The sequence below is a fragment of the Clytia hemisphaerica genome, unplaced genomic scaffold, assembly GCF_902728285.1.
Source record: "Clytia hemisphaerica strain Z4C2 unplaced genomic scaffold, Clytia hemisphaerica genome assembly, whole genome shotgun sequence".
Classification (NCBI taxonomy): domain Eukaryota; kingdom Metazoa; phylum Cnidaria; class Hydrozoa; order Leptothecata; family Clytiidae; genus Clytia; species Clytia hemisphaerica.
Genome location: NW_027103771.1, coordinates 29930 through 57439, shown reverse-complemented (window position 1 = coordinate 57439; position 27510 = coordinate 29930). Strand labels below are relative to the sequence as shown.

The following is a 27510-nucleotide window of genomic DNA, read 5'->3' as shown; positions in this document are numbered from 1 at the left end:
CGAGATTTCTTTCAAGTTGTCGAGATTTCTTTCAAACTGTCGAGCTTCCAAAAAAGCGTCGAACATTACACTGGTGGAATCACCCTATTATTATCCACTTGTAAAAAGTCCACGTGCCAAGCTTTTCTTTAACGATGTTTTGCCATAGATGTGGCAATGAAATTAGGGACATCTTTTGTGGCAATTGTGGCACACAAAAGCGGAACATTATCGTCAACACTCTTGAAACAGAAAGAGATGTAATTGAGTACTATTTCAGAAGGGGCTTTCAGTACGAATCAATTTTATTGTTTTTGGCTCATAACCACGCGTTGAATATAAGTCTAAGCACATTGAAAAGAAGATTGAGGGACAATGGGCTAAGTAAAGCTGGTGGTGAAGTCAGCGACGATCAACTTCGGTAAATCATAAGTAATGAGATTGAAGGGCCAGGTTCCCAACTTGGTTATCGAGGAATGTGGAATAAATTACGGACTACGTATGGGATAACAACTCCTAGAGACACTGTAATGATCGACTCTTAAGAGAGATCGATCCTGAGGGCACCGAAATGAGGAAGGCTAGAAAGTTAAGAAGGCGTGTTTATCAATCTGATGGCCCTAATGACGCGTGGCATATAGATGGCTACGACAAGTTCAAACCCTACGGACTTCCCATTCATGGTTGTGTGGATGGTTTTTCCAGAAAGATCATATGGCTAAGTTTGCAAGTCAAATAGCAACCCAAATATCCCGGCTAACCTTTTCATCAATGCAATTAAAGAATTCAAAGTGCTTCCAAGGGTTTTACAACTCCGACTGGATTGGTGCTTCCTATTTTTCTTTCCCGCGTGTGGAGGTGATACCCATGTCCTGCGTTTAGTTTATGTTCCCGCAGTTTTGATGAGGGAATCTCTACATTTTTTCTGGAAAAAAATGAAATCGCGATTCTTTTGGGAACGCGACACTTGGAAGCTCGACAGTTTAAAGGAAATCTCGACAGTTTGAAAGAAATCTGGACAGTTTGAAAGAAATCTAGACAGTTTGAAAAAATTCTCGACAGTTTGAAAGAAATCTCGACAACTTGAAAGAAATCTCGACAGATTTTGAAAGAAATCGCCAAATGACCCTTCTCGGCTTCCATAGATATAGCCGTCACCTCGCAAACCTGGTACCCCAACTCCCCCCCCTGCCTGCCCCCCGGGCCGCCGGGAGGAAGAGACTCTTTTAAAAGTGGGCGTATTTACTGGCGGTTGAAAATAAACCGCCACGTGTTTTCCTCTTACCTACAGTGTATAGCATCCATAGACGTATAGGACACGAACCTCTTTTAGTTCCAGTCATGAATTAAAACTGTTCGTTTTCGATGACGCGCACGAGTAGTAATTAAAAAAAGACAATGCAAATGATCACATTTCGATTATGTAAACAATAACATTTCATTGGGAAATGGATCTTATTTCATCAGGCAATTTTCCAATATTGAACCCAACTTTGAACGAACTAAATCTTGAAGGGCTTAGCAAAGAAGAAAGGTCCAGGATATTAGCAGTTATAAAAAAAGAGCAGGTATCTATACTTTGGTTAATTTTTTTAGGGTCATCATCATGCGCATCATGCCATCACATCATGTTTAAAAAAACACGCCCCCATTTATTCAACCACAACCCATTCACAGAGGAGCCGCAGCCCCACTTTGAAAGTGGTAGGGCCATGGTTTAGTGTCTAAGGAGGTGCCACCATGGTTAGTGCCAACGGGAGACATTTTTTAAGATTAGCTCTTCTAGCTAGAGGGACTAGGCTACCCATGCCTAAAACAGCAGGTCTTTGGTTTTTTACGCAGAATTTAGCTGAATCAATAAATTTTCTTTTTGCTTTAAAAAAATTTGGTCTGGCGGACCAAGGCCTGGGTGGCCAACGTGTCAAAATAAATAGCAGTCAGGCACATCCTGGCAAATGAACGGGGTATTTTTCACTTGCGACCATTGGCAAAAGGACCCTGCCGACGCACCGGACTTAACGAACACCGGACACGCGAAAGTCCGGTGTAAAATGAGAATTTTTTTTACCACCGGACAATTTCTACACCGGACTTAAGGAAGTCGGATGTCCGGTGTCAGAGAAGGATATTTTTTTCCCACCGGACAATCAAAAACACCGGACATGACCAGTCCGGTGCGTCCGGTGTTTCTTAATTTTTTGTTTCATAAATGTCCGGCGTCCAAAATTCCCTGTATGCAACACCGGACTGACACCGGACTTATTGCGTGCGGTGTAGCGAAACGATACTTTTTGCCACCGGACAAATACACCGGACAGTCCGGTGCGTCAGCAGGGTCCTTTGGCAAATGAACGGGGTCGAAAACGAAAGTGACGTAATAGCGCCGAATACCCAGTTTAATTGAACCGGGTTGGAAATATTTTGCTTCATTTCAAAGAACTGCATAGATGAAATTTTTTTTCCATGGGTCAATTTCGTCTTCGAAGATTGAAGAAACTTTTAATGAAAAAATAAAGTTCCCAGTTTTCTTCCTTTTTTCCCTTTTTCAGTTTGAAGTTCATTTTTATTCATTTTCACGCTTTTAGCCTGAGACGTCCTATCTCATTTACACTGGGTGACGAATACCCCATGCAAATGCTCACCCCGTTCATTTGCCAGGATGTGCCTGACTGAATAGGTTTTACTCTTATATATACACTTTTTGTTAGGCCTTATAATATTTTGACTTCTTTTGACGTGATATTGATATATGGAAAATCCTCTACAATAATTACGTGCTTAACTTCTGAACTGAGAACCAAACTGTTTTAGAATTGACGAATAGCAGAATTATTGTATTAGTTAAGGTAGGTTTTTATTTGCCTGAAAGATATAATAAGAACAAATGTAATGTGTATAACACTTTCCCCTACTAAATAAGAAAGATAAAAGCACTACCTAAAAATAATACCTAAGAATAATACCTAAGAATAAAGAACAAAATGACTTCTATCAAATGTAAAATCAATATGTAACTTACCAAGTAGATTACTTCATGACGTAATCGTCAAATCTTTTGGGAGGCCTCGGAACCCGCATACTTTTGCATATAAGTTTGTTGTTTCGGTAGATGAAATGTGTTCGTTGACACTCATATCGTCCATTGTGGGTTCTCAAGGCATAACTGATTGTTTTGATTGATCCACATTAAAGGCTTGCTAGCAGGGCCTTGGTAGTTCATATTATCAGTTTCAACATTTGGAACAATGGCAATGTCTCCAGTGTCAGGATGTTGCACAATGTCTCTGAGGTTAACCGTAGTCTCTACCCCAGATTGTAGATGGACAGTGTAGCTCTAAAGCTCTAAAACAGCATCTAATAAAATGAAAACCAGAATATGATTCTTCAATGGGAATCAAAACTATAAAGTGCACTTACAAACATCAATTTGTCAGATCTAACAAAATTAATAACCGCACTGTCATCATTGACAATAAAACAAACGATTTTCTGTCAAGAGCCTTGTAAACATTCCAACAACTTCCATTGAAATGATCTATCACAGCTCAGTATACCATTTTTAGCACAGTCCGAAGATTGAGCCGAGAACGCTCCCCGAGCTCCTGCGCGGGTGAAAAACTTCAATCTGTCAATCATTTTCTCAAGCAAAGAGTACGCGAAGCGATTCTAGCTTTACGATAGTGCCGCGGATCATCAATGGATAGTATTCAATTATCATTATCCCTTTACTTTCATTCCTAGAACTTTTGCAAAAAATATATTGAATTTGAAAGATCTTCTATGTGGCGTTTTTTTGCAAACTTCAAAAAACTGATTTTTGTCCCGCCTGAACGTCCTGAAATGGATTTGCCTGAGTATCTGAACATTCTTTCATGAGGTGTTTCATTTGTTGTTGTGCACCGCAAGGAGCGAATCAAATGCAGTGCATCAGGAAGAATATCTTCCCAGTCAGATTGTTTTAAGTTCCGTGAATGTATCGTGACTTGAATGGCTTTCCATAATGTTCTGTTTAGTGAGTTCAACTTGACCATTACATCTTGGGTTATAACGACTTGTTTTCAATGTAGCGATTGATTTGCCAAGTAAATAGGATTGTGTTTCTTCCGAAAGAAAGTTGGTACCTCAGTCGTTGTGGACCATTTCGGGCATGCCAAACATTGAAAATAGATTATTGAAACACTGATTGATTGTTGAGCTTTTAGTGTCTCGGTAAGGGTATACAAACGGAAAACATGAATATTCGTCAATGATTGTAAGAAGAAAACTGTTTCCCAAGGTGGTAGGGACCCTTTGAAATCAATATTTAGTTTCTGTAAAGGGGCTGTAGCATTAATCAACGTACCTTGAGAGTTCAAGGATTTCAGTTTATGGAATAAGCAAGATTTACAACTGTTAGTGACGGTTTTAACTTGCTCCTGAGTGAACAATAAATTTTTTTTACGTACAAAGTGTGAAAGTCTTGTAACTCCAGGATTCGACAAAGTTGTTCGTGAAGATTGCATAATTCTTGAAATGGGTGACAAATGGCAGCAATTCTGGAAAAAGTGTCTGCCGCAGAGTTTTCACTTCCTGGTCGATAGGAGATGTCATACTTGTACTGGGACAGTTCCATACACCATCTAACGACGTTTTTTATCTTGGATCTACATCTGTTATCGAACATAAAACTGATGTTTCTTTGATCTTTGACAAGATTGAATTTACGACCAATCTAGAAGTGTCTCCAATCTCTGATAGACTCAACGATGGCAGTTGTGTCTTTTTCTACTAAATGGTGTTTTATTTCGTTATGTTTGTGAATGTTCGCGAAAAAAGAGTGCAACTGGACGACCCTTTTGATTCAATGTAGCAGCAATACAAAAGTCACTAGCATCTGTTTCTACGACAAACAGTGCTTCCGGGTCAACGGGTTGGAGGGTGGCTGTTTTAAGATCTTCTTTGAGTATATTAAATGCGTTGAGTACTGGCTGAGGTACTGGGAAGGTTCTGTTTTTATTGAGCAGTCGGATTTTCTCTGAGAACTTATCGATAAATTTGCTGTAGTAGGAAAACATTCCAATGACTCTTTTCTGCGATTTAAGATTTGATAGCAGTGGCATATCGATCAAAGGTTGGAGTCAATGTTGGTCTGGTGATATTGAATCTTTACTTACAGCGTATCCTAGTAGAGTGATAGATGTTGTAGATAATATTGTTTTATCATGATTCAATGTTAGATTGTACTTTTCTATCATAGCAAGAAAGTTTTTAACATTCTGGTCATGTTCCTCTATTGTGCGACCTGCGATAGTGATATTATCAACATAAACAAAGGTATCTTTGAGGTTTTCAGTCTGTACTACCTTATCCATAGTTTGTTGAAAAGCGCTGACTCCATTGGTGACACCAAACTTTATACGTGTAAACTCCCATAGTTACCCATCTGCTTCAAATGCCGTGCACTTTCGATCGCCTTCTTGGATGGGTACTTGATGATATGCATATTTGAGGTCTAATGTGGAGTAATACTGATACTGAGAAAGTTCCTGTATCATATCAACTGAGTTAGGCATTGAGTTGGCATCCAATTCAGTAAATAAGTTTATGGTTACGCTGTAGTCGACAACCATTCTACGTTTGTGATTGTTGGTTTCTTTAGTGACAAATGCTTTTGCTCTCCAAGGAGATATTGATGGTTGAATGATTCCTTGTTTCTGTAAAATGGATAATTTAATTTTTGATAAATTGCCGATCTGTTGGAGACTGACGACGTGATTTGGTAGCAACTGGTTTGACTTTAAAGAGGAGAGGTGCGTGAATAACAGAGAAGCTTGTATACCGATAGTACCAAACGAGTGTTGTGAGTTGGGACTTTCGGTTTGATTTGGATTATCAACAGCTCCAAGAATGAGGTCCTCTTGTGATCCGTTGAAGTTAAAAATAACTCTTCGATGCTTCTTTAGGGTATCTTTCCCAATAATGATGTCTGTACATAAATCTTTGATTACTTCTGCTACAACTCCTCTGTGTTCACGACCATTTACTTCAATGTTTATAACAACTTCCCCTACGATTTTCGCGACTAAGTTACTATCAGCAAGGGGTGTTGTTCTGCTTTTAGGGATAATGTACAAGTTCAATTTATTTGCAACAGATTTCTTAATAAACATGGATGAACTTCCTGAATCAAATGACGCTGACGAATATCTGCTGATGCTATGCCATTAATGAAGGCATCTCTAACGTATTGCTGTCTGTATTGTTCTGCTGTAACTTGCTGGAAATTACAGTTTTTGGATAAACGTTGTAGCTCCTGTTTGAAGGTATCGATCGATTGGGAGGGCTCTTATTTGTATGTGATCAGTTTGTGTCGATTGTATAACACTTGTCGGTTTTACTTAATTTCAAATCGAAAGTGCTTTTAAAAGATGTTCCTTCCAGCCAACTTGGATCAAACTGTATGGGTTCCAATTATAGAATGGACAGGTGCCACACCCATTTGTGACCTTTTAAAGAAGAAATGAAGTTTATAGCCTATTTCCGTTCCTCAGATCGGATGCGGAACGTACTGTACTGCTTTGTGACATTTCCGAAAGTGTGGAAAAGTGGAATTCAAGTGTTCTGGCCAACTTGGATCAAACTGTATGTGTTCCAAATATAAAATGGATGCCACACCCATTAGTGACCTTTTAAAGAAAAAATAAAGTTTATAGCTATTATTGTTTCTGAGATCAGATGGGGAACGTACTGCTTGGTGACACTTCCGAAAGTGTGGAAAAGTGGAATTCAAGTGGTCAATTGGGTCAAGTGATCAAGGTCCATTCAGCATCTAGCTTGTTTTTTAGAATTTTCCTTCTAAATCAGTACTTTAAAAAAAACGCTCTGGAACATTAAAATCTAGTGCCTTTCTAGCCAATCTAGAGGTTCAAAAATCTTAAAATTTTCCAACCATGGTGAAGCCTGTCGGTCCCCGTATTTAATAAAACTCCATTTTTATCTCACAGGGGAATATCTGGTTTGAACACTGCAATAAACAAAAACTTGCAACTATTGCAACATCAAGGCTTTGACTGACCCAACTGGATCCAAAGATATTACAATAGCCTCTGTAATTGAAAGAAGCTCAGATTTAACTTATTTTATTTGTCTTTTTTATTTGTTACTTTATTTTCAGATTCATTTGATGTTGATCTGACAGAAAAAATTGATAAAACACTCATCCATGCCAACTCATTTGTGCTATATACCATTACCATTTAAATCTAAATCAAAATCTCTTTTAATTAGACTTTAATAATGATGATTTCTGTTTTTAGGACTTTTCAACGACAGAATCAACTGCACACATGAATCGGTAAGCCTTTCAAAAGAGATGGTGTATTGTAGGACCCACTGACCTTTATATATCCCTGGACCAAGCTATATCCGCCATCTTTGTTTTTTTGAATTGGTACTCGTAAAGAAGCCATTGCAGTGTTAATAATTAACGTCTAACGGTGCTACATCATCAAAAGTTTTTTATTTACACCGCTATTGAGTAGTGCTGCCATTAGGGTACCACTTTTCAAAAAATTTTGATTAAAGATTTTGTTTGGCTGGGATTGAGAAACTTGGCCCAGGGTATATAAAAGTCAGTGGTAGGACCAAGCTAACTAAACAACTCCCTAAGCTAATTAGATCTCACAAGACTTTACCTTTTTAAGATAGTTTTGCCAACACAGTGTTTAGGGCTACACAAAAGGCTTCTGTTCAAAGTATTTCAATGTCAAATGGAGCTTTTCATTGATTTTGATTTTCCTTTTTAAGACTTCAAAAGATGGAAGGTCAACTTAGCAAGTTTACCAATTTGATGAAAGGTTGGCAATTTCGTTGGTTTGTACTTGATCCTGAAAGTGGAACATTGACATATTTTTTGGTAACTTTAATATTTAACTGATTAGAGAATCTATAACAATTGCCAACCAAGTTAAATATTCAAGAAGTCTTTAAAGGTCTTTTCATAAATTATTTTGAGTGCAACGACTATCTAATTTTGAATCTATTACACAGGCGATTAAATTCCTTGAGTCTTCAAATGTTATCTTTATAAGTGAAGTAAACATGTTGAAGAATCCTTTGGGAATCAATAATATTATTATATACCTGTAGGCAAAAACAGCCATTGAATAATTCCTGATATACCATGGCTATTATACCACGGTAGATTTTTTTTTCAAATTTTGCTTTCAAAGTTTGATTTTTTTGATGCTCTTGTTGTTATCAAAGAAACTCATTAAAATAAATCCCTTGTCAATTTCATAAACAAATTTTATGACTCTAAGTAATTAAGAAAATCATTAAAAAAGAAAAACATTCGAACGTTCGATTATGGGAGTGTTTTAGGTCAAACGTTTGGCCATTGACATAATTAATGTTTTATTTTTGCCTGGAGGTATATAATAAAACATATATTCAATAGGTTTTCATTGGTTATTGGATTTATTAACCCTCGGTGATGTATATTCAACTCGGCTTCGCCTCGTTGAATATTACATCACCTCGGGTTAATAAATCTCAATAACCAACTTTTACCCATTGAATATCTGCTTATTATACCATAAACAATTTTCTTAAACTTGGATACTCTCTAATATCAAGAATGGCTGTTAACCAAAATGGAGCCTATAAAGTAAGTCCTTTTATTTATATGAAAGACATAGTTTGATAACAGCAGCTTCTTTGTATGTATAATGTCTTGTGATTCCTGTTTTTCTTTCTTTAGGATAAACAAAAGCAGAAGAACAGAGGGACACTGCCTTTATCAGTGAGTGATTTTTGTGATGTACATTTTGCATTTTCCTTTCATAGCATTAAAGTGTTGTTTGTTTAATTTGTTATTTTTATTGGGCTCGAAATGATGAAAAGATTCCCCATCCTTTTGTAAGCTTTTTCATTTTTTTTATGTTTATTACTTTATTCCTTTGTTTTTTTTTTCATTTTTATTTCCTGAAGGGAGCAGTTATCTCACCAAGTGATGAAGATTCAATGTCATTCATGATAAGCGCTCATAATGGAGATCTTTATAAGTTGAGAGGTAAGAATAAAAAAAAAGCATTTTGAGAAATTGTTATGAGCGTAGTTCTATCTCACTTTTTTCCATACTGTAACAGGAAAATTTTATAAGAACACACTACTAAAGAAGATATTTGCAGTTAGAAATAATAAAGAAAACAAGAAAAGATCTTTTGCTTACATTCATATCTTAGCAATTGATGCAAAGGAGAGGCAGCACTGGATCAATCTAATCAGAGCAGTTGCAGAGTACCATAGTCAAAATGCTTTAACCAAACCAGCGCGTCCGCCAGCGCCAACAGCAGAAAGTAGTATGAAACGAAGCAACACAACATCTGCAGGTGCTACAAACAATATTTTGAAATCACCTGGTTTGATTAAAAGTCATAGTTTGAAGCTAAGCCCAAAGATCAGGTCACCACGTGCTCCGCCAGCTCCTCCTCAACAACCACCACAGTTGGCAAATCCAATACAGGAAGAGTTGAAAAACATCAAAGATGCACTGAACAGTGTTGCTGAGTTTCAGTCTTCTGCTGTAGAAGCATTAGAGGTCTATCTTTCAAACTTGCTTTGGTTACAGGCAGTGTCATGTTATATGATTTTTATATCTGTTTCTTCCATTCTTGATAAGGGATCTGATGTTGTTTCAGGCCTTGATTTTCCAAGTTAAGTGGTTTAAATTATAGCGTCTAAGAAGGCGGAAAAGTGACCAATTTCGCCCAGAAATGAGGATTTTAAAAGTGTGAATTGTGGCATTTCGAAGACAATAAGGATAACGGCGAGAGTGTCATGTGATGCATCCCTGCAGCTCTCCACCTGCCCCAATGGTGTGAACACTAGGCTTTTTCTAAATATACAAAATTAGATTCCTACTAAAATGCACCATAATAGCAGACACAAAATTCGGGTTACTAAAGGTAACTAAAGTTTGTTTCGTTTCAAGATCGTTTCTCATTGATTTTATGTTTATTTTATAATATTTAGAATGGACCTCCATCTGGTGAAGCCTTGAATTCATTGGACGAGGTATGCTTTATTTTGTGTCTCAACCTTTTCATATTTTCATTCCACTCCTTTTTGCCTTCATCACGAGAGTCTGTGATGAAACCTGAAATTGGTCAATATGTTATTGAATACTATGTGACCTTCCATTAGAAGAGGACCACTTTTGTTTTTAAAACCTTACCGATCCAACGTTCTTCTTACTGGTAGGTTAATGATCTAATTGATGAATTTCTTTCTTACTGATTACAGCTGCACTTTTCTATCAGTAAATTTTCACAGGCATATATTATTTCAAACTATCTTATGGTATTAGGCAGGAGGATTTGAATTAAAGTTCAAGAAATTTGATAAGGCTTGGAAAGGTTGGAAATAACAATGGATGCAAAAATTTGGGGATTATTTTTAGCAGTGAGATTCTTTTAATAAGTAACAAATAGTGATATTTATCTTTTGTTCAACTTTTAGCAAGTGCTTTTACTGAAAGCCACTTCACAAGCCACTGTCAACATTCTTCAACAATGCTACTCTATTCTTCAACAGCAGGTATCGATAGTTTTCAAATTACACTTTGTTTATAACAAACATGGATATTTTATAGATCATTTACAGGGGGTTTGAGGGGTTTTTTGAGGTTTTGCTTTTAAATAAGAGTGATATCGACTTTTTACTCATCAATTTTAATTTACAAGCTTTTTGATATTGAATTGACATGAATGTGGAGCAAGGTTGTTTAGAAAAAGGAAAAGAAAAACATTCTTTTGCTTATATCAGCATAATATAACAATAGGCAGACACTGTCCTGATGTGAAACATGTGTCTGATATGAAACGGGAACACTTATGTCAAAATAAAACCTTTAAAACCACATGAAAATAGTATAATATCCTTAGAAATATTCCTTCGATTGTTGCCAAACAATTTACATAGAAATAATATCGACTTTGAAAACAAGTTAGTAGCCTGTAAGATCTATTTTTTTTTAAAAGGCCTAAAAAACGGTCTATTGAGTTTCATTTTTCTAATCCAGTTATCCCAAATCTAAATGTAGATTTAGAGAGGTTTTGCCTCTATTGATACCTAAGTAACCACTTGAATTAAAAATTGCCAGTGAAAATTGCCTATAGTTGATAGCCTTTATAGTAAACTGTATGTTGTTTTACGGTATACTCGGTAAAGAGAGCCGTAGGAATTTAATCTGAGGAAAAAAGGTGGAGAAATGGTCTCATTAAAATTGAGAAAAGTATTTCATTTTTCAGTGTTGTTAGTAATTTTCTATTTTAACAAAACCATGTGTGATTTTTTTCTTTAAATGGAATGGAAAAATGTTTCAATCTGATAAAGTTTTTTATTATCATAAAATAGAATAGGAGGAGAAATTTGTCGATGTTTTCCTAGACGACTTTTCGTTTTTGGCTTGGAATGGGCATTTCCATGCTGAATGTGGGTCGTGGATTGATCTGATAAACAATACATTTGGAGAGGTCTTACTTAATATTCAAAGGATCCTTCGAAAATGAAGATGTTTTGTTAAAAGCAACTCAATTTTTCTAGTATTTTGGCCCTTTGATTGCTCACAGCCTTTTTATTCTTGAAACATTTTGTTTTGATTCTATGAATGCAAGAAAAATATCTTTATATTATAAATAAAAATTCAAAAAGATAGTAGAAAAAAAATGGTTTCAAGAGAGAAGAGAAATATATAATAAATAATTCTTTAAAGAAGGAAGAAACATTAAAAGAAAATGAAGGGGTGAACCTGGTTAAAAATAAGTTTCCCTTGTTCAATAATTTACAATACTGTATTTGGAATTTTGCTAGTCCTCCCACTCAAGCTTGAGGGCTTGATGAGAGTATCATAGCCTGTCTTTTGTTGTTTTTCACTCTATAAATCTTACTAAAAGTTTCTTTCTTCTTATTTTTTGTATTGTTTTGTTTGTCTTTTTTTAGTCTTTGGAAGTGAGAGGATCAGCTCAAACTACAAGTCTACCGCCAGGTAAGAAAGCTGACTCCATTTTATTAACCCTTGACTGCGTGGTTGGATTCTGAGGGGCCTGGTGATGAATTTGCAAGGAAATGACGTCAAAATTCGCTGTCTTTAAGAATGTTGCATTACATTTTTATGTCATTCCTTCCTAGTAAATTCAAACCCACTGACCTTTATAAGCCCTGGACCAAACTATATCCACCATCTTTGATCAGAGTTCTTTTGCTTTTTATTCTAACCTTTCTGCGATTCTCAGTTTGTGAAACCTTACACTAATTTGAAGAAGATTCTATGTCCATTTAAAATTATCGAAAAAAATATGACGTCATTTGCAATGACTGGATTTCGAGACATGTTTGAACAAAAAAAGTAAATCCTGATTGAATGGTGGGCCTATGGTTGTGAAATTGGTAAAACTGTTGATAATAAGATTAATATTAAAAGTCATAAAAATTCTTTTAAAAGATTCAGTGAGGTACTACCGAAAGAGCAGGTGGTTGAAAACACTTCCTGACAAAAATAGGGTTAAGGTCGAATTAGAGAAAGTGAACTGTAGCTATTCCACGAAAAAAAAAACAAGTCTTCTTTTAATAATTTCTACCCCATCATTGGGAATAGTATCTACCACGTTTGATTTCGATTCCCCCAATGTCTAGACATTTCGTCTGTCGGTTTTACTTTCAATGTTTCCTTATAAAATGTTTAACTCTCTCTTCCTTAACAATTTTTAGGTGCAAAGATTAAGTGGTTTGAACCTCAGTAAGTCTATAATGTTTTTTTTTTTTTTTTGCGCTATTACAGAAAGAATTATTATGATGGTTTTCAGATCTTTGTAACACTCTTTCCGTGTGATTTTCAGACATTCTAGGGTTAACTTAAGGTTTTTTTTTCTGATATTCTTCGAATTCGTTTCGAAAGTAATTATAAGAATCGAGCTATGTTTTTAATGCTAAAGAAACAAACGAAGATGAAGTAACAAAGTCTGTCTGAGCTATGCTTTGACCAATTAGCTATGCTTTGATCACTTAACTATATGGACCACTGGCTTTTGTAACGAAAATTCTTTATTTTTTTTTACAGGAATAAAGGGTTTATCAATAAGAGTGGATCGACAACCAGCGAGGAGAGCATCGAGGAAGCGATGGATGTAGCAGCTGCTGGTGGTGCATGTGATAACCTCACTCAAAGAAGTAAGTTGTGTTGGTTGAAACCTTTGGTCTCATTATAATCTCTGTCTTAAGGTAAGTATCCTATCAACGGTTAATCTCCGAGTAGATTCTGATACTCTGCGCATTGTTCCGTAAGAAAATCTGCCAAGGTTCACGGACCGGATTGATCTTTTTCATCCTGGTTTGGGATGAATGTTAAAATGAGTTTTTGAAAATGTTGATTGGCTGAAGCAAATCAATCGCACCAAAATCAAACATCAATCATTAGCATAAACATTAGAACCCAGTCGCTTTCGTTTTCGTTTTTTAAGCGAAAAGGAACGCGATTGTTTTGGCGGAACGCCAAAGATTTTAAAGGAGCCACATCCCTTTAGAACAGAGCCTGACGTGCACAGAATGGATTTTCTGTATGAGATTAACCAGACCTTGACGGCTTTTAAGGGAAATGATGATGAATTCAAATGAAAAGTCTTTTCTAAATGCATGACATGATTAAGCGATAACTTAAAGAAAGAAGCCAAGTAAAAACTCTATTCGATGCAAGACACAATTTCCCTGAGAACTATTTTTAACATTCGAAAAGATCAACTAAATTGACCTTACTTTATCACCTCAATGCAATGCATATACCGGGTGAACCAAAAAAAGTATACAGGTTTGTCGAGATATAATGAGCTTCAAGATTTAATTTTTTTGTTCATTCTTTTTTTATTGTATAGAGGATGCTCTAACTTGAATTTTGGGCTATGATACATTAGGTTTGAAAAAGTAGCTCAAAAGTTATTTTTAAAAACTGACTATTTCCATGTCGAAATTTCAAAAAATCATTAAAAACAGCAATCTAGCTATAAATAAGACAATGACAAAAACAAAATTCTATTGTATCTTTCATTCCTTTTCTCTTATCTTATATTTTGCCAACAGTTTGTCCATCTTAATTTGCACGCCATGAACATTTCCAACACCAGCAAAATCAATGCAGACCCAAGTTCTTTGAACAACTAGTCGAGGAATGGTGATCTATTTTTCGAAAGTGTTCTCACATTATCACACCCATAACATCAAAACCTCTCTTGGAGATTTCCAAAACTTTTTTTCAGCTTTACCAAAAATATTATCCCACTATTTCTAAATTCTGTAACGAGTTTTGATGAACACAGTTGTTGTTGTTTTTTTTGGTATTTTAATTTGTAAAAAAGGTAAGTGCAAGAGAAAGGTTTGGTCGCTGTTTTTGATGATTTTTTGAAATTTTGACATTAAAAAAAAGTCAGTTTTTTTAAAATAAGTTTTGAACTACTTTTTCAAACCTAATGTATGATAGCTCAAAATTTAAGTTAGAGCATCCTCTACAAGATTAAAAAAGAATGAACAAAAGATTTAAATCCTGAAGCGCACAATATCTCGACAAACCTGTATACTTTTTTTTTGGTGCACCCGGTATTTTTCGCAAGAGTATTAACCCTATCTACCCAGCGGATGTCAGGGCTTTGTGTTGCTCGGTTAAGGGGAATGTGCCCCTCTTCAATAATTCCAAAATGGTACCCTGAAAATGATGACGTTATCAAGGTCATTTTTAGGTATTCAATCTATGAACTAAAATTCGATCCTTTAATAAGAGTTTCGAAATAGAGAGAATCCATCGTATTTACTTTTTCTTCTCTTTTTGCTTTGCATCAGGTTTGATGTCGATCAGTCAACATTCTGAGGAAGAAGTAGAAGATAAAGAGAAATACACAGACGAACAGCTGGAAGATATGGAACCTCACAAAAGTGTCATACTTCACCTCTTATCACAATTGAAACTTGGTATGGACTTGACGAGGGTACGTGCGTTTTCCTTTTACTCTTAGACCAACTAAGGTTAATATATACCGTGGAGGCCAGGCTCTCGATCCCGCCCAAGGAAAATCTTTTTATCGGAATTTTTTGAAAGTGGTACCCTAATTGTAGCACTACTCAATAGTGGTGTAAATGCATCGAGAGTGCTAGCTCTACTTTGCATACTTGTGATAATGTAGTGTTTGGCGTTTATTCTTAACACTGCAATAGCTTTTTTGCGGGTACCAAAACTCCGATCAAAGATGGTGAACATGACTTTGTCCAGGGTTTATTAAGGTCAGTTAGGGGTTACATATTAATAAATTACTTCTTACAGTCTTAGCTAAGAATCTTAATAAATTCCTAAATTTGATTAATATAATGATCGCGGGCTAATATTCCATCATATTCAAGAGGGTTTTCCCTACTATTTTTTCAGGTTGTTCTACCGACTTTTGTTTTGGAAAAACGTTCACTTTTGGAGATGTATGCTGACTTTTTGGGCCACTCAGATCTCTTCACAAGGTAATGTATGGGATTTTTTAAGCCACGATAACAAACCTTCGAACACAATCTTTTGTATTTCTTAAAATTAATGTCTCTTCCTGAAATCTGCAAAAAAAGAAATTGAAAATGTCTTTTTTCCAAATAATGAAAATTTGTGATATAGTTGACGCTCTTTAATTCGACGTTCTACTATTCGATAGGCTCCCTTATTTGATGAAATTTAAAGTCCTCGTCAACAAGAAGCTCTCATAACCGACGCCCCCTTATTCGATAAGCTCCTTTATTCGAAGAAAATCCAATTCCCCTTGAAGATCGAATTAGAGAGCGTCAACTGTATATTTATTTATCTCTGGTTTTAGTATACCTGACCGAAAAACACCTGAAGATCGAATGTTAGCCGTTTTAGAATTTTATTTGACCTCATTTCACGTTGGAAGAAAGGTAATTCATTGTTTATTTATTATGCCATGAATCATTTTCTTTGATACCCGGGTGGCTCTGTTTCTTTTTGTATGTCCTGACAGGACAATACCCCCCGGACAGTTGGCCCGGACAATTCATCCCAGGACAATTGCCTCGAAACTATTGTTTTTCAAACTTGAGAAAAAAATAATTAAAAAGTTCATTCGAACCAAATTTTTATTACTTCTTATAAAAAAGGACGAATTTGAGCCTTTTCTGTCTGATTTTCTCTCCATATGATGTCAAAAAAGACTGGGTTCTAGAAGCGAAATTCTTTTGTTTTTCTGCAACCGCTAACCAAACACTTTCTGGAGCTTATGAGAAACTTCTTAACTTTCCTTTAGCAGGGATCCCACTCCTCCTAAAATTCCTAAAATTCCTAAAATAAGTCCAAACTCCTAAAATCCTCCTAAAATTCAACAAATTCTCCTAAATTCCTAAAATCTAAAAAATTTATCAAGCACGGTAGCCGATTATGTTTGTATATTTGTATAATCAGACAAGAAACTAAGCAAGCTACCTGACCTTGAAACAACATGTTTAAAATGTATTTTTGCACTGAAATATTTGAAACAAAAGCCTATGTTTATTGAAGGAGTGCAGACTTTATTCAACAAAGAGGGCTCAAATGTTTTAAGAGCAAGGTTTGGTGGTTTGCGCCCTCATCTGTGAACTTTTTACTTGAGCATAAGCTTTATTACAATACAACGCCTTTCCCTGTTAATCTACTATTCTTTTGTTTCATTTAAGCAAAAATGAAAAGAAATTATGAACGCTGACAACCATTTTCTAACTTCTCATTACAAAATGTTCTAAATAATCTGTCTTGCCATCCTCTTTCATCTGCTATCATCAACTATTTTTTACCTATTCAATTTTTGTAAGATCTCAAGATGAGTTTTTTTGCAGAGTCGTAGGAAGCAATTTCATATTGAGGGGCTGAAGGTTAGTGACACCGCGAGGGCCAACCATGGTTTGGCCCGAGGGGAAAATTTTGAAAATTTGAGCTCTAGATTGCTTGAAAATGCACTCAGAATAAAATGCTTTCGAGAACAAATTAAAAATTAAAAAAGAAAAACTTTGCATTTTGCAAAATAACAATTTTTGAAAAAATTATTGGGGGGGGGGGGGGGCATAGCCCATAGCCCCCCCCCTTGCCCCCCCCCAGTTGCAACGGCACTGTAGGTAACTAGCCTTTTGTTAAAACAGTAGCGATATCCTTTCTTTTGTTGCTTTGAATAAAATCAGTCAATATTGCTCAGCCTACATCTCAAATTTGTCCCCAGTTTTTCTAATTCAAGTTGCCTTTTGTTAAGATTTTTGAGAATCTAAGTTAGGAGTAAATGTCATGGCTCGCACCCCCCCCCCCCCCCCGCTACACCTAAAATTTGCCATATAAGAGGTGGGAGCTGCTTGTTTTTCCCAACAGGCGGGGGAGCTCCATCTTGGGGGGGACCTGCATTAGTTTATGTAACTCTGGGGGCTAAATAACACTTCCTAAATATTTTTCTTTATTGTTGGTTTTTAATTTCTCTAAACCTTTTTGTTTTCATGCAAAGTGTGATCTGATCCTTACAATGCAAAAATGAAGACATTCTATTGCATTCTCTAAAAGTGCACACACATGTAAATAGAGCTTTGTTAATGACATAAAATTTTCCCCTATAATGGGACCTAAAATTTTATCAGGCTGGGGGGGACCTTGTTCTCAGGGGGGGGGGGACCTAAATTTGGCGGGGGGACCTAGAACCCCAGTTGGAGCCATGCATAATGTGCCTGATTATTTATATTAATAAGTTGATAGTATGCTTTAGTTTGTTTTTGAGGCTCAACTATTATGACTAGTTTTATTTTGTTTGTGTATTAGGACACATTGGTCTCCAAACCTGTCGTCTATTTTTTATCTTTCCAATTTTTGGAAGATCTAAAAATAGGTTTTTTGGTAACTAGCCTTCTGTTGAAATATCTTTTGTTACTTTGAATAAAATCAGTCTATGTTGCTCAGATTACATTTCAAATTTGTCCTAAGTTTTTCTAATTCAAGATGCCTTTTGTTAATATTTTTGATCTTCTAAGTTAGCAGTAAGTATGACTGGTGATTTAGCCATAATGAGAGAATTTATTTTAGAACGAATAATAGTTTACCAATACATAAAGTAGTTTTATTTTTGTTACATTATTTCAGTCTTCCTGTGGGTGATTTTTTTCTCGGTAGAACATTTTTCTGATTGCTGACTTCAGGTCGATTTTAGAAATTTATTTCCTAAAATTCCCCTAAAAAATTGAAAACTCTCCTAAAATTCTCCTAAAATTTGACCAAAATCCTCCTAAAATTTGTTCTAAAATTAAGATATTCAGGCGTGGGATCCCTGCAGTTTAGTTAGAACTAGCGGGAAACACATTTTGTAATTTCTCCAATATATAAAATAAAGAAAAGATTTCGTATGTATTTTGGGTAAATATGCGGTTTGTCATTTTTGACCGTAGTCGGAAGATATGGCTAATTTTATGTTATGACTGCTAGAACTTTTCTGATCAAATATTCGTGAGTAATAATAAAAATAATAATAAAGATAATGATTTTCTTTCAGTCTGGTGTTGCTAAGAAACCATATAACCCAATCCTTGGAGAATATTTCGTCTGCTCCATGGATACTTCCTCAACTATCAATAACACTTCACAACAACAAACCTCACAACCGGACCCACTTTTGAATGGCGACAGCCCAGTGGGTCCTGAAGGTCGTGTTTACTTCGTTGCTGAGCAAGTTTCACATCATCCGCCAAGTAAGGCCTTTTATATTTTCTATGAAACTTTTATAAAGGGTACCCTTCGTTGGCTTTTCCGTTTTCAAATTCAGTATAATCCTGCAAAATTTGAAGAATCTTGTCTAATTTGTTGTCCATTTCCGTCTGAAAGAATTAGCTTTGACCACTGAAAAGCCAAATTTCTAAAAACTTCGACCACAAAAGGCCATATAACTTTGGTCCAGTGCGCCTCTTATGAATTAAATTTTGGTTTTAAAGAATATCCGGCATGGTTGAACCACCGTTCAAACAGTCTTCAGCGGTTCTTGCGAACAAAGTAATCTCAATATAGTACACCTCACAATTTCAATGAAAAATAAATAATCTCGTTCCTAGCTTGAAAAATCAAGCGGGGATGGTCTTGGAGTGCAGTTTTCCCTTGAATTTCAAATAGGGATGAAATCAAAGTCAATTTTTTAGTATGGCTGAAATTGAAGAGTATCTTCCTACCAGGGACAAAATCTCGGCCCAATTTTACAGTGAGGCGGGGGTCAGAGGCGTCTGTGACACAGTGGTATTGACAATGAGGCACTTTGAAACTTTTGATCACACTTCTATTAATATTTTAGTTTCGGCTTTTTACGCGGAGTGTCCCTCGAAGAAGATTTGCATGAACACGCACATTTGGACGAAATCCAAATTTTATGGAATGTCTATTGGAGTTATCAACGTTGGCGAAGGTTGGTTTTGTTTTGTTTATTGGCAGTTTTATTGTTAGGTTTTAGAGTCAATATTTTAAGGCTAGCCGTCGTTGTTAGTTGTGGAAGGACCACTAATTAAATAGGGACCCTCAGGCTATGGCGCTGATTTTTTACTTTTTGATATTGTGTCCACGGGACTTCCCTTTAAATATTGAAAATCTTAGAGTCATTGATGATTTAAATATTGAGACCTTGAAAATATTTGTAATCTGATTTTGAGCGATCTGATTTTCTTACTCGTGTCTCGAAGTTTTTTATCATCAAACTTGTAAGATAGGAATGAAACATCATTTCGCCAAGGAATAAGTTACAGTCTGGTACTCGTAAAAGTCTCGAAAAATTTAACTTCGCTAAAGTCATTACCTGTATAAATAAAGTACAATGACTCTTGCCAATTTGTCTTTCCTTTTTGGTACAAAGTTCGAAACTGTTTCAATGACTTATTTTTCTCACACTCAATTAAATATTTCAGGTGTGATCAGCTTGCCGGAGTTACACGAAGATTACATCATAACCTTTCCAAATGCTTATTGTAGGTCAGTATTGTGATCTCGTACAAAACTGCTGTTTTTATTGGCAAAATTCTATCCTCCTAAGAAAAACCTCCAAATCTTTTTGCCTAAATTCATTTTTAAAATACAGATATAAATGGATGAAAAGATCTTTACGTTCGAATTTTTGTACGTTGAAAATTGTTGTCTTGCTGAAGTCGAAAATTTCTTAACTTGATATCTGGACCTTGGAAGAACATTAGGCAAAAAAAGTAAAGGACTTGAAAATCTCTTAGCAAAAAATCAGAATACTTTATCATCATCCTCTTGAGAATGTGCTCAAAAGTTTGAGGAATTCTTTTTTAATCATGAAAAAATTATGTTATTCCACCATTGAATATTTGAAGCATTATCTCAATATTGGTTTCTTATTTTTTAGGTCGATCCTAACGCAGCCTTGGATCGAACTCGGCGGCCGAACGTTAATAAGATGTCCGCAATCTGGATACAGCGCATCCGTTACTTTTCACACTAAGGTAAAGGAAAGCTGAATCAGCACAAACTTGGGGATGTATGAAAAAAATGAATTTAGCGGGAATTTAAGTTTGGTGAATTCTAGGTTAATCTAGCAAAAATATATTTTTTTAATTCTTCTTACGCGGATTTAGGAGTGAAATTAGCCATTAAAAGTTCTTTTTACTGGAACCAGGTTTAATCTTTCCACATTTCTTATAGCCATTTTATGGTGGAAAGCTGAACAGAGTAACCTTCGAAGTCAAGTAAGTTATTGATGGATTATCTTATCTTTTCATATCTTAAAGCCGTTCAATAAGTACAATTGACTGAGCGGTATCATACTTTGAAAATATCTATATGCGCTAGGGACAACATTTCTCGAGACCAGCCAATCAAAAAATTTGATTAGAGTTTTTTGAAAGTGATATTTTCAAAGAAATGGTAGCACGTACTCAAACTTGGGGATACATTTTAAACAGAAAAATTCCATTGAATTATAAATTAACCTACATCGAGTAAAGCTACCATTAGGGTACCACAAAAAAGTATGGTGGATATAGCTCGGTCAAGAGTAGTGAGAAATAAGCAAAAAGATTTCAGTTTTGTTAATGTCGGATTTCGTTTCCTCTCAGGAATTCTTCAAGCGATACTGGACAAGTGATTTGCCACGGTGAAGGATCATGGGATGGCAAAATTCAATTCAACTATCCCAAACGAACGGTAATTTTGTTTTTATTTTAGTGTTAAAAAGTTCTTCCGTCTCAAACAGGTTTTCATCTCAGTGAAGTATATAAGAGCCTTTTCAGTCTCAAAATCCTGCATAATTAGTCACAAACTTAAAGAATATGTGCTAATTTACGGCGTAAAAACCATTTTCTGTCTCAGACGAGAAACTGATTCGACCACTGCCATTTGTAGTAGTGCTACTATAGTTCAGGGAGACCTCTGTCCCAGCCTCCTAAAAATCATTCACTTACGTTTCTATTCCCTACCTAACAATAATTTTTATAATGATAAATGTGAATTTTCAAAGACTAACGATTGTTGGGAAGACGATGTTGAGTGGGATCATCGGAACCAATAATGTTCTCTTTCGTACAATTGATCTTTCTGATACTGTAATTATGAAATAATCACTACTACGAGAAGTTCTCTTTTCGATTTTTTAAAATAAATACCAGTTTTTGAAATGACAATAATGTTTAAATAGGATTTGAACTACTATCCAGCTTTTACGTATCGGACTTTCTTCCCTTACCTTTAACAGCCGTCCAGCAAAACGATAGATGTGAAGGATTTAAGCATCACGCCGAAACGAGTGCGACCTGTTGATAAACAACTGGACTACGAATCTAGAAAGTATGCATTTCTGCTTAAACGAAATCTCTTATCTATATACACACCATCTTTGGGAGTTATTTTAGATTTTTTTCGATTACCAAAAACCATATTCCGGTTATCCCTTTCATTTCGATCAGTCTATATAACTAAGTATGTTTCTGTCCGCAGTTAGAAGCGATCCGAAGAATCCTCTAGCCATCTACACGAAGGTATGGGAGGGTGCCAATCCTTCTTTGATTGCTCCACTTACCCTCAATCCATCTCCTTAATTACTGAGCATTTGTCAGAGAGGCATTAGGCACCGTTTCGGGATAAAAAAAAAACGCTTTTTTTATAAGAATAGTCTTTTTCCAATTCATCATGAATATTCTTATGGTGTTCTTAGGCTTGGATCCAAATCCAACCAAAATCGAGCATGTAATACATATGTCAGGCAAAAAAAAAATTATTTTTGTGAAACATTTGAGCATTTCTAGGCAAAATTTGGCAATTCAATGGTAGAATGCTCTAAAAATAGCATTCTTTTAGGTTCAGTTACCAAATTCCATGATGGTGGTATTCTTAGCATATTCTTATTTTTTTGGCCAATTTCATCATAGATATTCTTATAAAGTATATTCTTATAAAAAAGCGTGTATGACCGGCCAGGGATCGAACCTGCAACCAAGTGTACTGTTGCCGAATGCTCTACCTTTGCACCTGTTTGCACTACAGTCGCTTATTAATAAGTGTTTATACAAAAAATGATATGAACACGGAACCCAAAACCAGACTTCGCGAGAGAGAGATTCTGAAAATTCTTTATTTTAGTTTTCTTGATTCAACAGGACGGTGTCAGGAAAATTGCCCCCGAGAAAATTGCCCCCCGGAAAACTGCCCCCCGGAAAATTGCCCCCCGGAAAACGGCCCCCCGGAAAATTGCCCCCTAGGAAAATTGCCCCCCAGAAAATTGCCCCCCAGAAAATTGCCCCCCTAGGAAAATGCCCCCGGAAAATTGCCCCCTATTTTTCCATTTTTCGAAACTAAATCTAACTCAATTTTCAACATTTGGGAGATTTGGATTACGCAATTTTACGTGATCGCGTCTTAACGGATTAAGAGATCTAGAATATTTTGGTCCAACGGTTGCAGGTTGCAGCCGTAATTTTCATTAAGTTGACGCTTTTTATAAGGAATAATGTGGTTTAACCATGGAATACAGAGAAAGTGTTTTCTCTGTTTAGCGATAGTCAATTTCAATGTGTTTTATACGTATTTCTTTCGCTATTCAAGTATTTTCTTTATGGTTTTACAAAATTTCTTGGTCATATGGAATGGATAACTTCATTCTTACTATATTCCTCACGCTGACCTTGATCTGCTTTGATGTTTTAGTTTTTAGTTTTTTCTTAAAGAAAAAAGACGCCTCAAAAAACGACTCTTACAAGTTTGTATGAGGTGGAGAAAGATAGTCGAGTAATAAATCACTTTCAAAAAATCTTTCCCCATTTCTTAAACCTAACGCGCCCTACCGTGCTATCTTAAGCTAAGGGAACTAATTTTTACTAACTTGCCAAAATAAGTTCCCACCAAAATTAAAATTTCAGTTTTCTTGGCTAAATAACCCCTGAAATTCAACAAAGTTGCTCAAAATAAGATGAAATAGAACGATTTGCGCTGTCATTCGCTAAAATTAATTCCAACCACAGTTAAAAAATTAATTACGTATTCCCCAAAAAAAAGTCCCACCAAAATAATCTTTTTCGAAAATTTTTCTACCCAGGACATTGTTGATCCAACCCCTCCTCCGCTTATCAATTTTCGGAATCTGAAACTTCTTTTGTACGGATTATGCTGTTTTAGCCTTTTTTCCAATCCACCCCCGCTGACCCCCGTTTAATAGGTACCCTAAGAGTAATTCAAAACTACTTATTTTACAGCTACAATGGCCATTTGAAGTTTCATTGGATTTTATAAAAAAGTGGAAAAAAGATGGCGGGGGGGGGGGCCATTTTCCGGGGGGCAATTTTCCTAGGGGCAATTTTCTGGGGGGCAATTTTCTAGGGGGCAGTTTTCCTAGGGGGCAGTTTTCCTAGGGGGCAATTTTCCGGGGGGGCAATTTTCCGGGGGCAGTTTTCCGGGGGGCAATTTTCTCGGGGGCAATTTTCCTAGAACCAACAGGACAGTAGCTCTTACAAAGGGTAAAGAAGGGGTTGTTAAAGAAAATATGCACTCATATTTCCAAGAACAAGGCTAATCTTAAGTATGTTGATTTTCTTTACATTTTTAGATTATGGCAGAATGTCACTGAATCTTTGATCAAACCAAACCTGGAGAAAGCTACGGAAGAAAAACACAAGGTATAATTCGAATGATTCAGTAATTCAAACATAGAATGCACCCCCCCTGAGCTTAGGGGGGGGGGCTAAACCATTTTTGCTTGATTGGGGGCTGTACTTTTCAAAAAATACTGGGGCTAGCTTGCTAGGGGTGCTGAGTGTTGTGTAATAGAACTGGGGGCAGAGCTGATAGGTTGAAGATATTTTAAATTATGTTAAAAATCTATGCTGTGGGGAAGGTTTTATCCCTCTTGAAAAAATTTTTTGCCTGCGGTGCAATAAATTTATCAAGAATTTGCATGCAAAATTTTTTTGATATGTTTCTTAGCCCCCCCCTGAAAAATGCTGGGGGCTGGACCCCTTTGCACACTATGTGTCAAAACTACACGATGGCTTCCTCGATTTAGTCTGGCGAAGCATCTGTAATTTGAATCCTTTTGATACATTTATTTTAACGATAAGATTAGGAATAGTAGAAGACACCCGTCTCTCAGTCCTGGTGGGGTTTTTTCCCTCAATGGTAATGAAAACCTACACTGAAATTCAAGTGGAGATGGTTCTGGCGAGTAACTTTTTCCATTGAAATTTCCAGTGGGGGTGAAATCAAAGCCTTTTCCTAATGGGGCAGAAACTGTAGGGTATTTTTTCTAACAGGGACAAAATTTTAGACAAATTTTCCACCGGGTCTGTGACACGGGGTTTAGAAATGAACAAAATCCAATAGTTCTAATCCAAACAGGTATACGTCATTCATATTCAATTATTATCTTTATTATAGCTGGAAGAACGACAACGCAAAGAAGCCAAAGAAAGAGTAGCCTCTGGAACAGAATGGAAGACAAAGGTTATTAGCTTTACGATAACGGCAGCTCCCCGCAGACTCGCGCAGACTCTATATAGAAGCCTTTTTAAAGTCAATCAATCTCTACATATATGAAGCCTAGTGCTGATCATGCAAAAGCATTGCAAAAAGATTTTATTCCATCAGAAATGTAGACCATTTGATTCTCTTCTTACTCAACACGCCATAATGTTCTAAATAACAAAACAATCAATTGACGAAACGCGCGTTATTTTGTTTCGTTTGAACAACTGCATTATGTTTTTGAAAGCTTAGCATTTTTCCATAATAGCGATCCAGGCCTCAATTTTAATATAGTAAAAAAAAACAAATTTGACAATAACTTGATTTTAGACAACTTGACATTCACCCAATTTATAAGTATGAAATACTTATTAACGTATGAAATTTCAATTTTTAGTTGTTCAAGAAAGCCGGAGAGACGTATCTATTCAACCAACACATCGCACATGTACAGAGAAATCGGAAATCAAGGACGGCGTCTACTCCAAATGCATGATGGGAAAAAGAAGAAGTGTAATTCTTTGAGATATTTGTGACGTGTTGTTTTGTACGGAAGCACCCTTAAAAAACACCGGGTATTGGCCACTAATTCTAAATTTAACACTAGAATAGACGATATCGCGTTTAGATAAATGCAATGCATTCTGGTTTCTCGGGGACCCTCAAGGGAATTATAATATATTCCAGATCATTATATAATCGACATTATAATTCCTTTGAGAGTCCCCGAGAAACCAGAATGCATTGCATTTATCTAAACGCGATATCGTCTATTAGTGGAAAACGCATTGTGGGTGCTTCCGTATAAAACATTACGTCATGAATATATAGATTTCGAACCAAATCAATTATCTGTTGTCGACCAGGATTGCAATAACTAGCGATCTCGAAACGGTCAAGTTATCGCTGTACAAGTTTCTATCAAATGGCTGGATAGTCGATCATACGGATAATCTAAAGTCCACATATGCCCGTTTGATGTACACTTTTTAAATAGAATATTGGTAAAACAGACTTTCTGTACTATTATTAACAGAGATTACCGAATCAGGGTACTGGCTAATACATGATGTTTGCGTTGGACGGACTTGTAAATTGGTTTTTGTAGGTTAAAAAACATAATATTTTACTAAATACTACAGTAGGTGTATTTTTATGACAAAGTTTTTAATTTTTTAGTTTAAGTGTTTTAATTCAATTCCGTTGTTGCAATCTTTACTATTTATTTTACGAGGGTTTTAAGAAGGTTGATAAAATCTGGTTGGAGAGAGAAATCTCAATGGCTGATTTTTAATTATTCCGTTGGAAAATCTGGTGGAAACTATGAAAACTGTCTGAGCCCAATCTTACTTTCCCCTGTTTTACAAAGCTCAAATTAGTATGGTTACTTTGACGGATTCGCTCTCTCTTACTTTGTCCTCGTTTGGTTAAATTTCTATTTTGAAATGATTCGAAATATTCTTTTTGTACCTTTATAAGGATATCTAAAATCTACGCTAAAATTTATTTTGTTACATATGAAAATACAATGCATTAATTTCAAACATAACCATCACGAAAGGTTTTTAAAAAATCCTGTCTTATTTGTTTTGTCTCGCCGACTAAGGAATTACCTGTGAATTAGAGTTCTTAATTTCCAATGCTAAATTGAGGGTTGAGGGTTCACTGAGACTGTTTGGCGAAAATCGATTAGCTGAAACAAAGAAAATTGATAGGAAAGCATTACTGACTCCCAAAACAGTTGTCAAAGCGTTTACGACCCTTTGAATTTGGACCAGTTTGAATTTGCAGCATGGTTGACAAAATTTAATTGAAAGTAATTATAAGTCAGTCGTTTTTATAAACAGTACTCCAACAGTAGAGGCAGTTCTTTCATTTCATGCAGAAACCAAACCATTTTACTGCTGATAAATGTGTTGATGCTCTGTCTGCTATTTTATTGCAAACAATCTATTTTCGGTGTATCTTTGGTTTAATTGGTCATTCTTGGAGAACAAAAGGTTTATTAATGACCAATTTTTGACGTTAAATCTGGAATATATGAAGCGATAAAAATCTGATGTTAAGCACGGATCTTCATTGTATATTTTTTACAACCCTTAGAAATTTATGAAAAGGACCGTTGATGAGAACCACTTATCTATCTAGCGTAGTGAAAAAGCACCCTGAGTGTGTTTTTTTTTTCTTTTAATGCTATGATCTGTTGAAACAATTTGCCAAATACAAAGGTTTTCAATAATGCATCAAGCAGCATTAGAACAAAAGAAATCTTCTCCCAATGCCGTCATTCATCACTGGTATAAGATTTTTCAAATGCTTGTATAGAATACTTAAAGATTTCCTAATTGCATTTAAGTTATAGCTCCAAAGGATTATTAAACACCAAAATTGTCAACAATCCATCTAATGGACCTTTTCATAAATTTAGGCAAGTGATGTTCGTGACGTAATTTATGAAAAGGTCTATCACCACGACATTTTTCTCTCCAAATTATCAATTCTTCAAAGCAGGTCTA

At 35.8% G+C, this 27510-nt stretch overlaps 1 protein-coding gene across 3 annotated transcripts; it reads left to right on the top strand.

The window, feature by feature from the left end:
* The first annotated feature begins 1327 nt into the window (after window positions 1-1327).
* On the top strand, window positions 1328-26178 carry LOC136806015 (oxysterol-binding protein-related protein 11-like). Of its 3 annotated transcripts, none has more exons than XM_067062595.1 (24): window positions 1328-1547; window positions 7275-7312; window positions 7765-7873; window positions 8720-8761; window positions 8950-9031; window positions 9204-9559; window positions 9994-10035; window positions 10480-10557; window positions 11962-12007; window positions 12730-12757; window positions 13079-13188; window positions 14845-14990; window positions 15425-15510; window positions 15852-15933; window positions 18546-18741; window positions 19332-19442; window positions 19936-19999; window positions 20394-20490; window positions 20690-20733; window positions 21103-21190; window positions 21738-21829; window positions 24081-24150; window positions 24908-24973; window positions 25392-26178. In XM_067062595.1, the coding sequence occupies exons 1-24, from the start codon at window positions 1428-1430 to the stop codon at window positions 25488-25490; spliced, it is 2292 nt and encodes a 763-aa protein (XP_066918696.1). In that variant the 5' UTR covers window positions 1328-1427; the 3' UTR covers window positions 25491-26178. The 3 variants fall into 3 exon arrangements, with proteins under 3 accessions (XP_066918696.1, XP_066918697.1, XP_066918698.1); XM_067062596.1 differs by lacking the exon at window positions 1328-1547 and adding an exon at window positions 1664-1722; XM_067062597.1 differs by lacking the exon at window positions 1328-1547 and adding an exon at window positions 6974-7066.
* Window positions 26179-27510: the final 1332 nt, after the last annotated feature.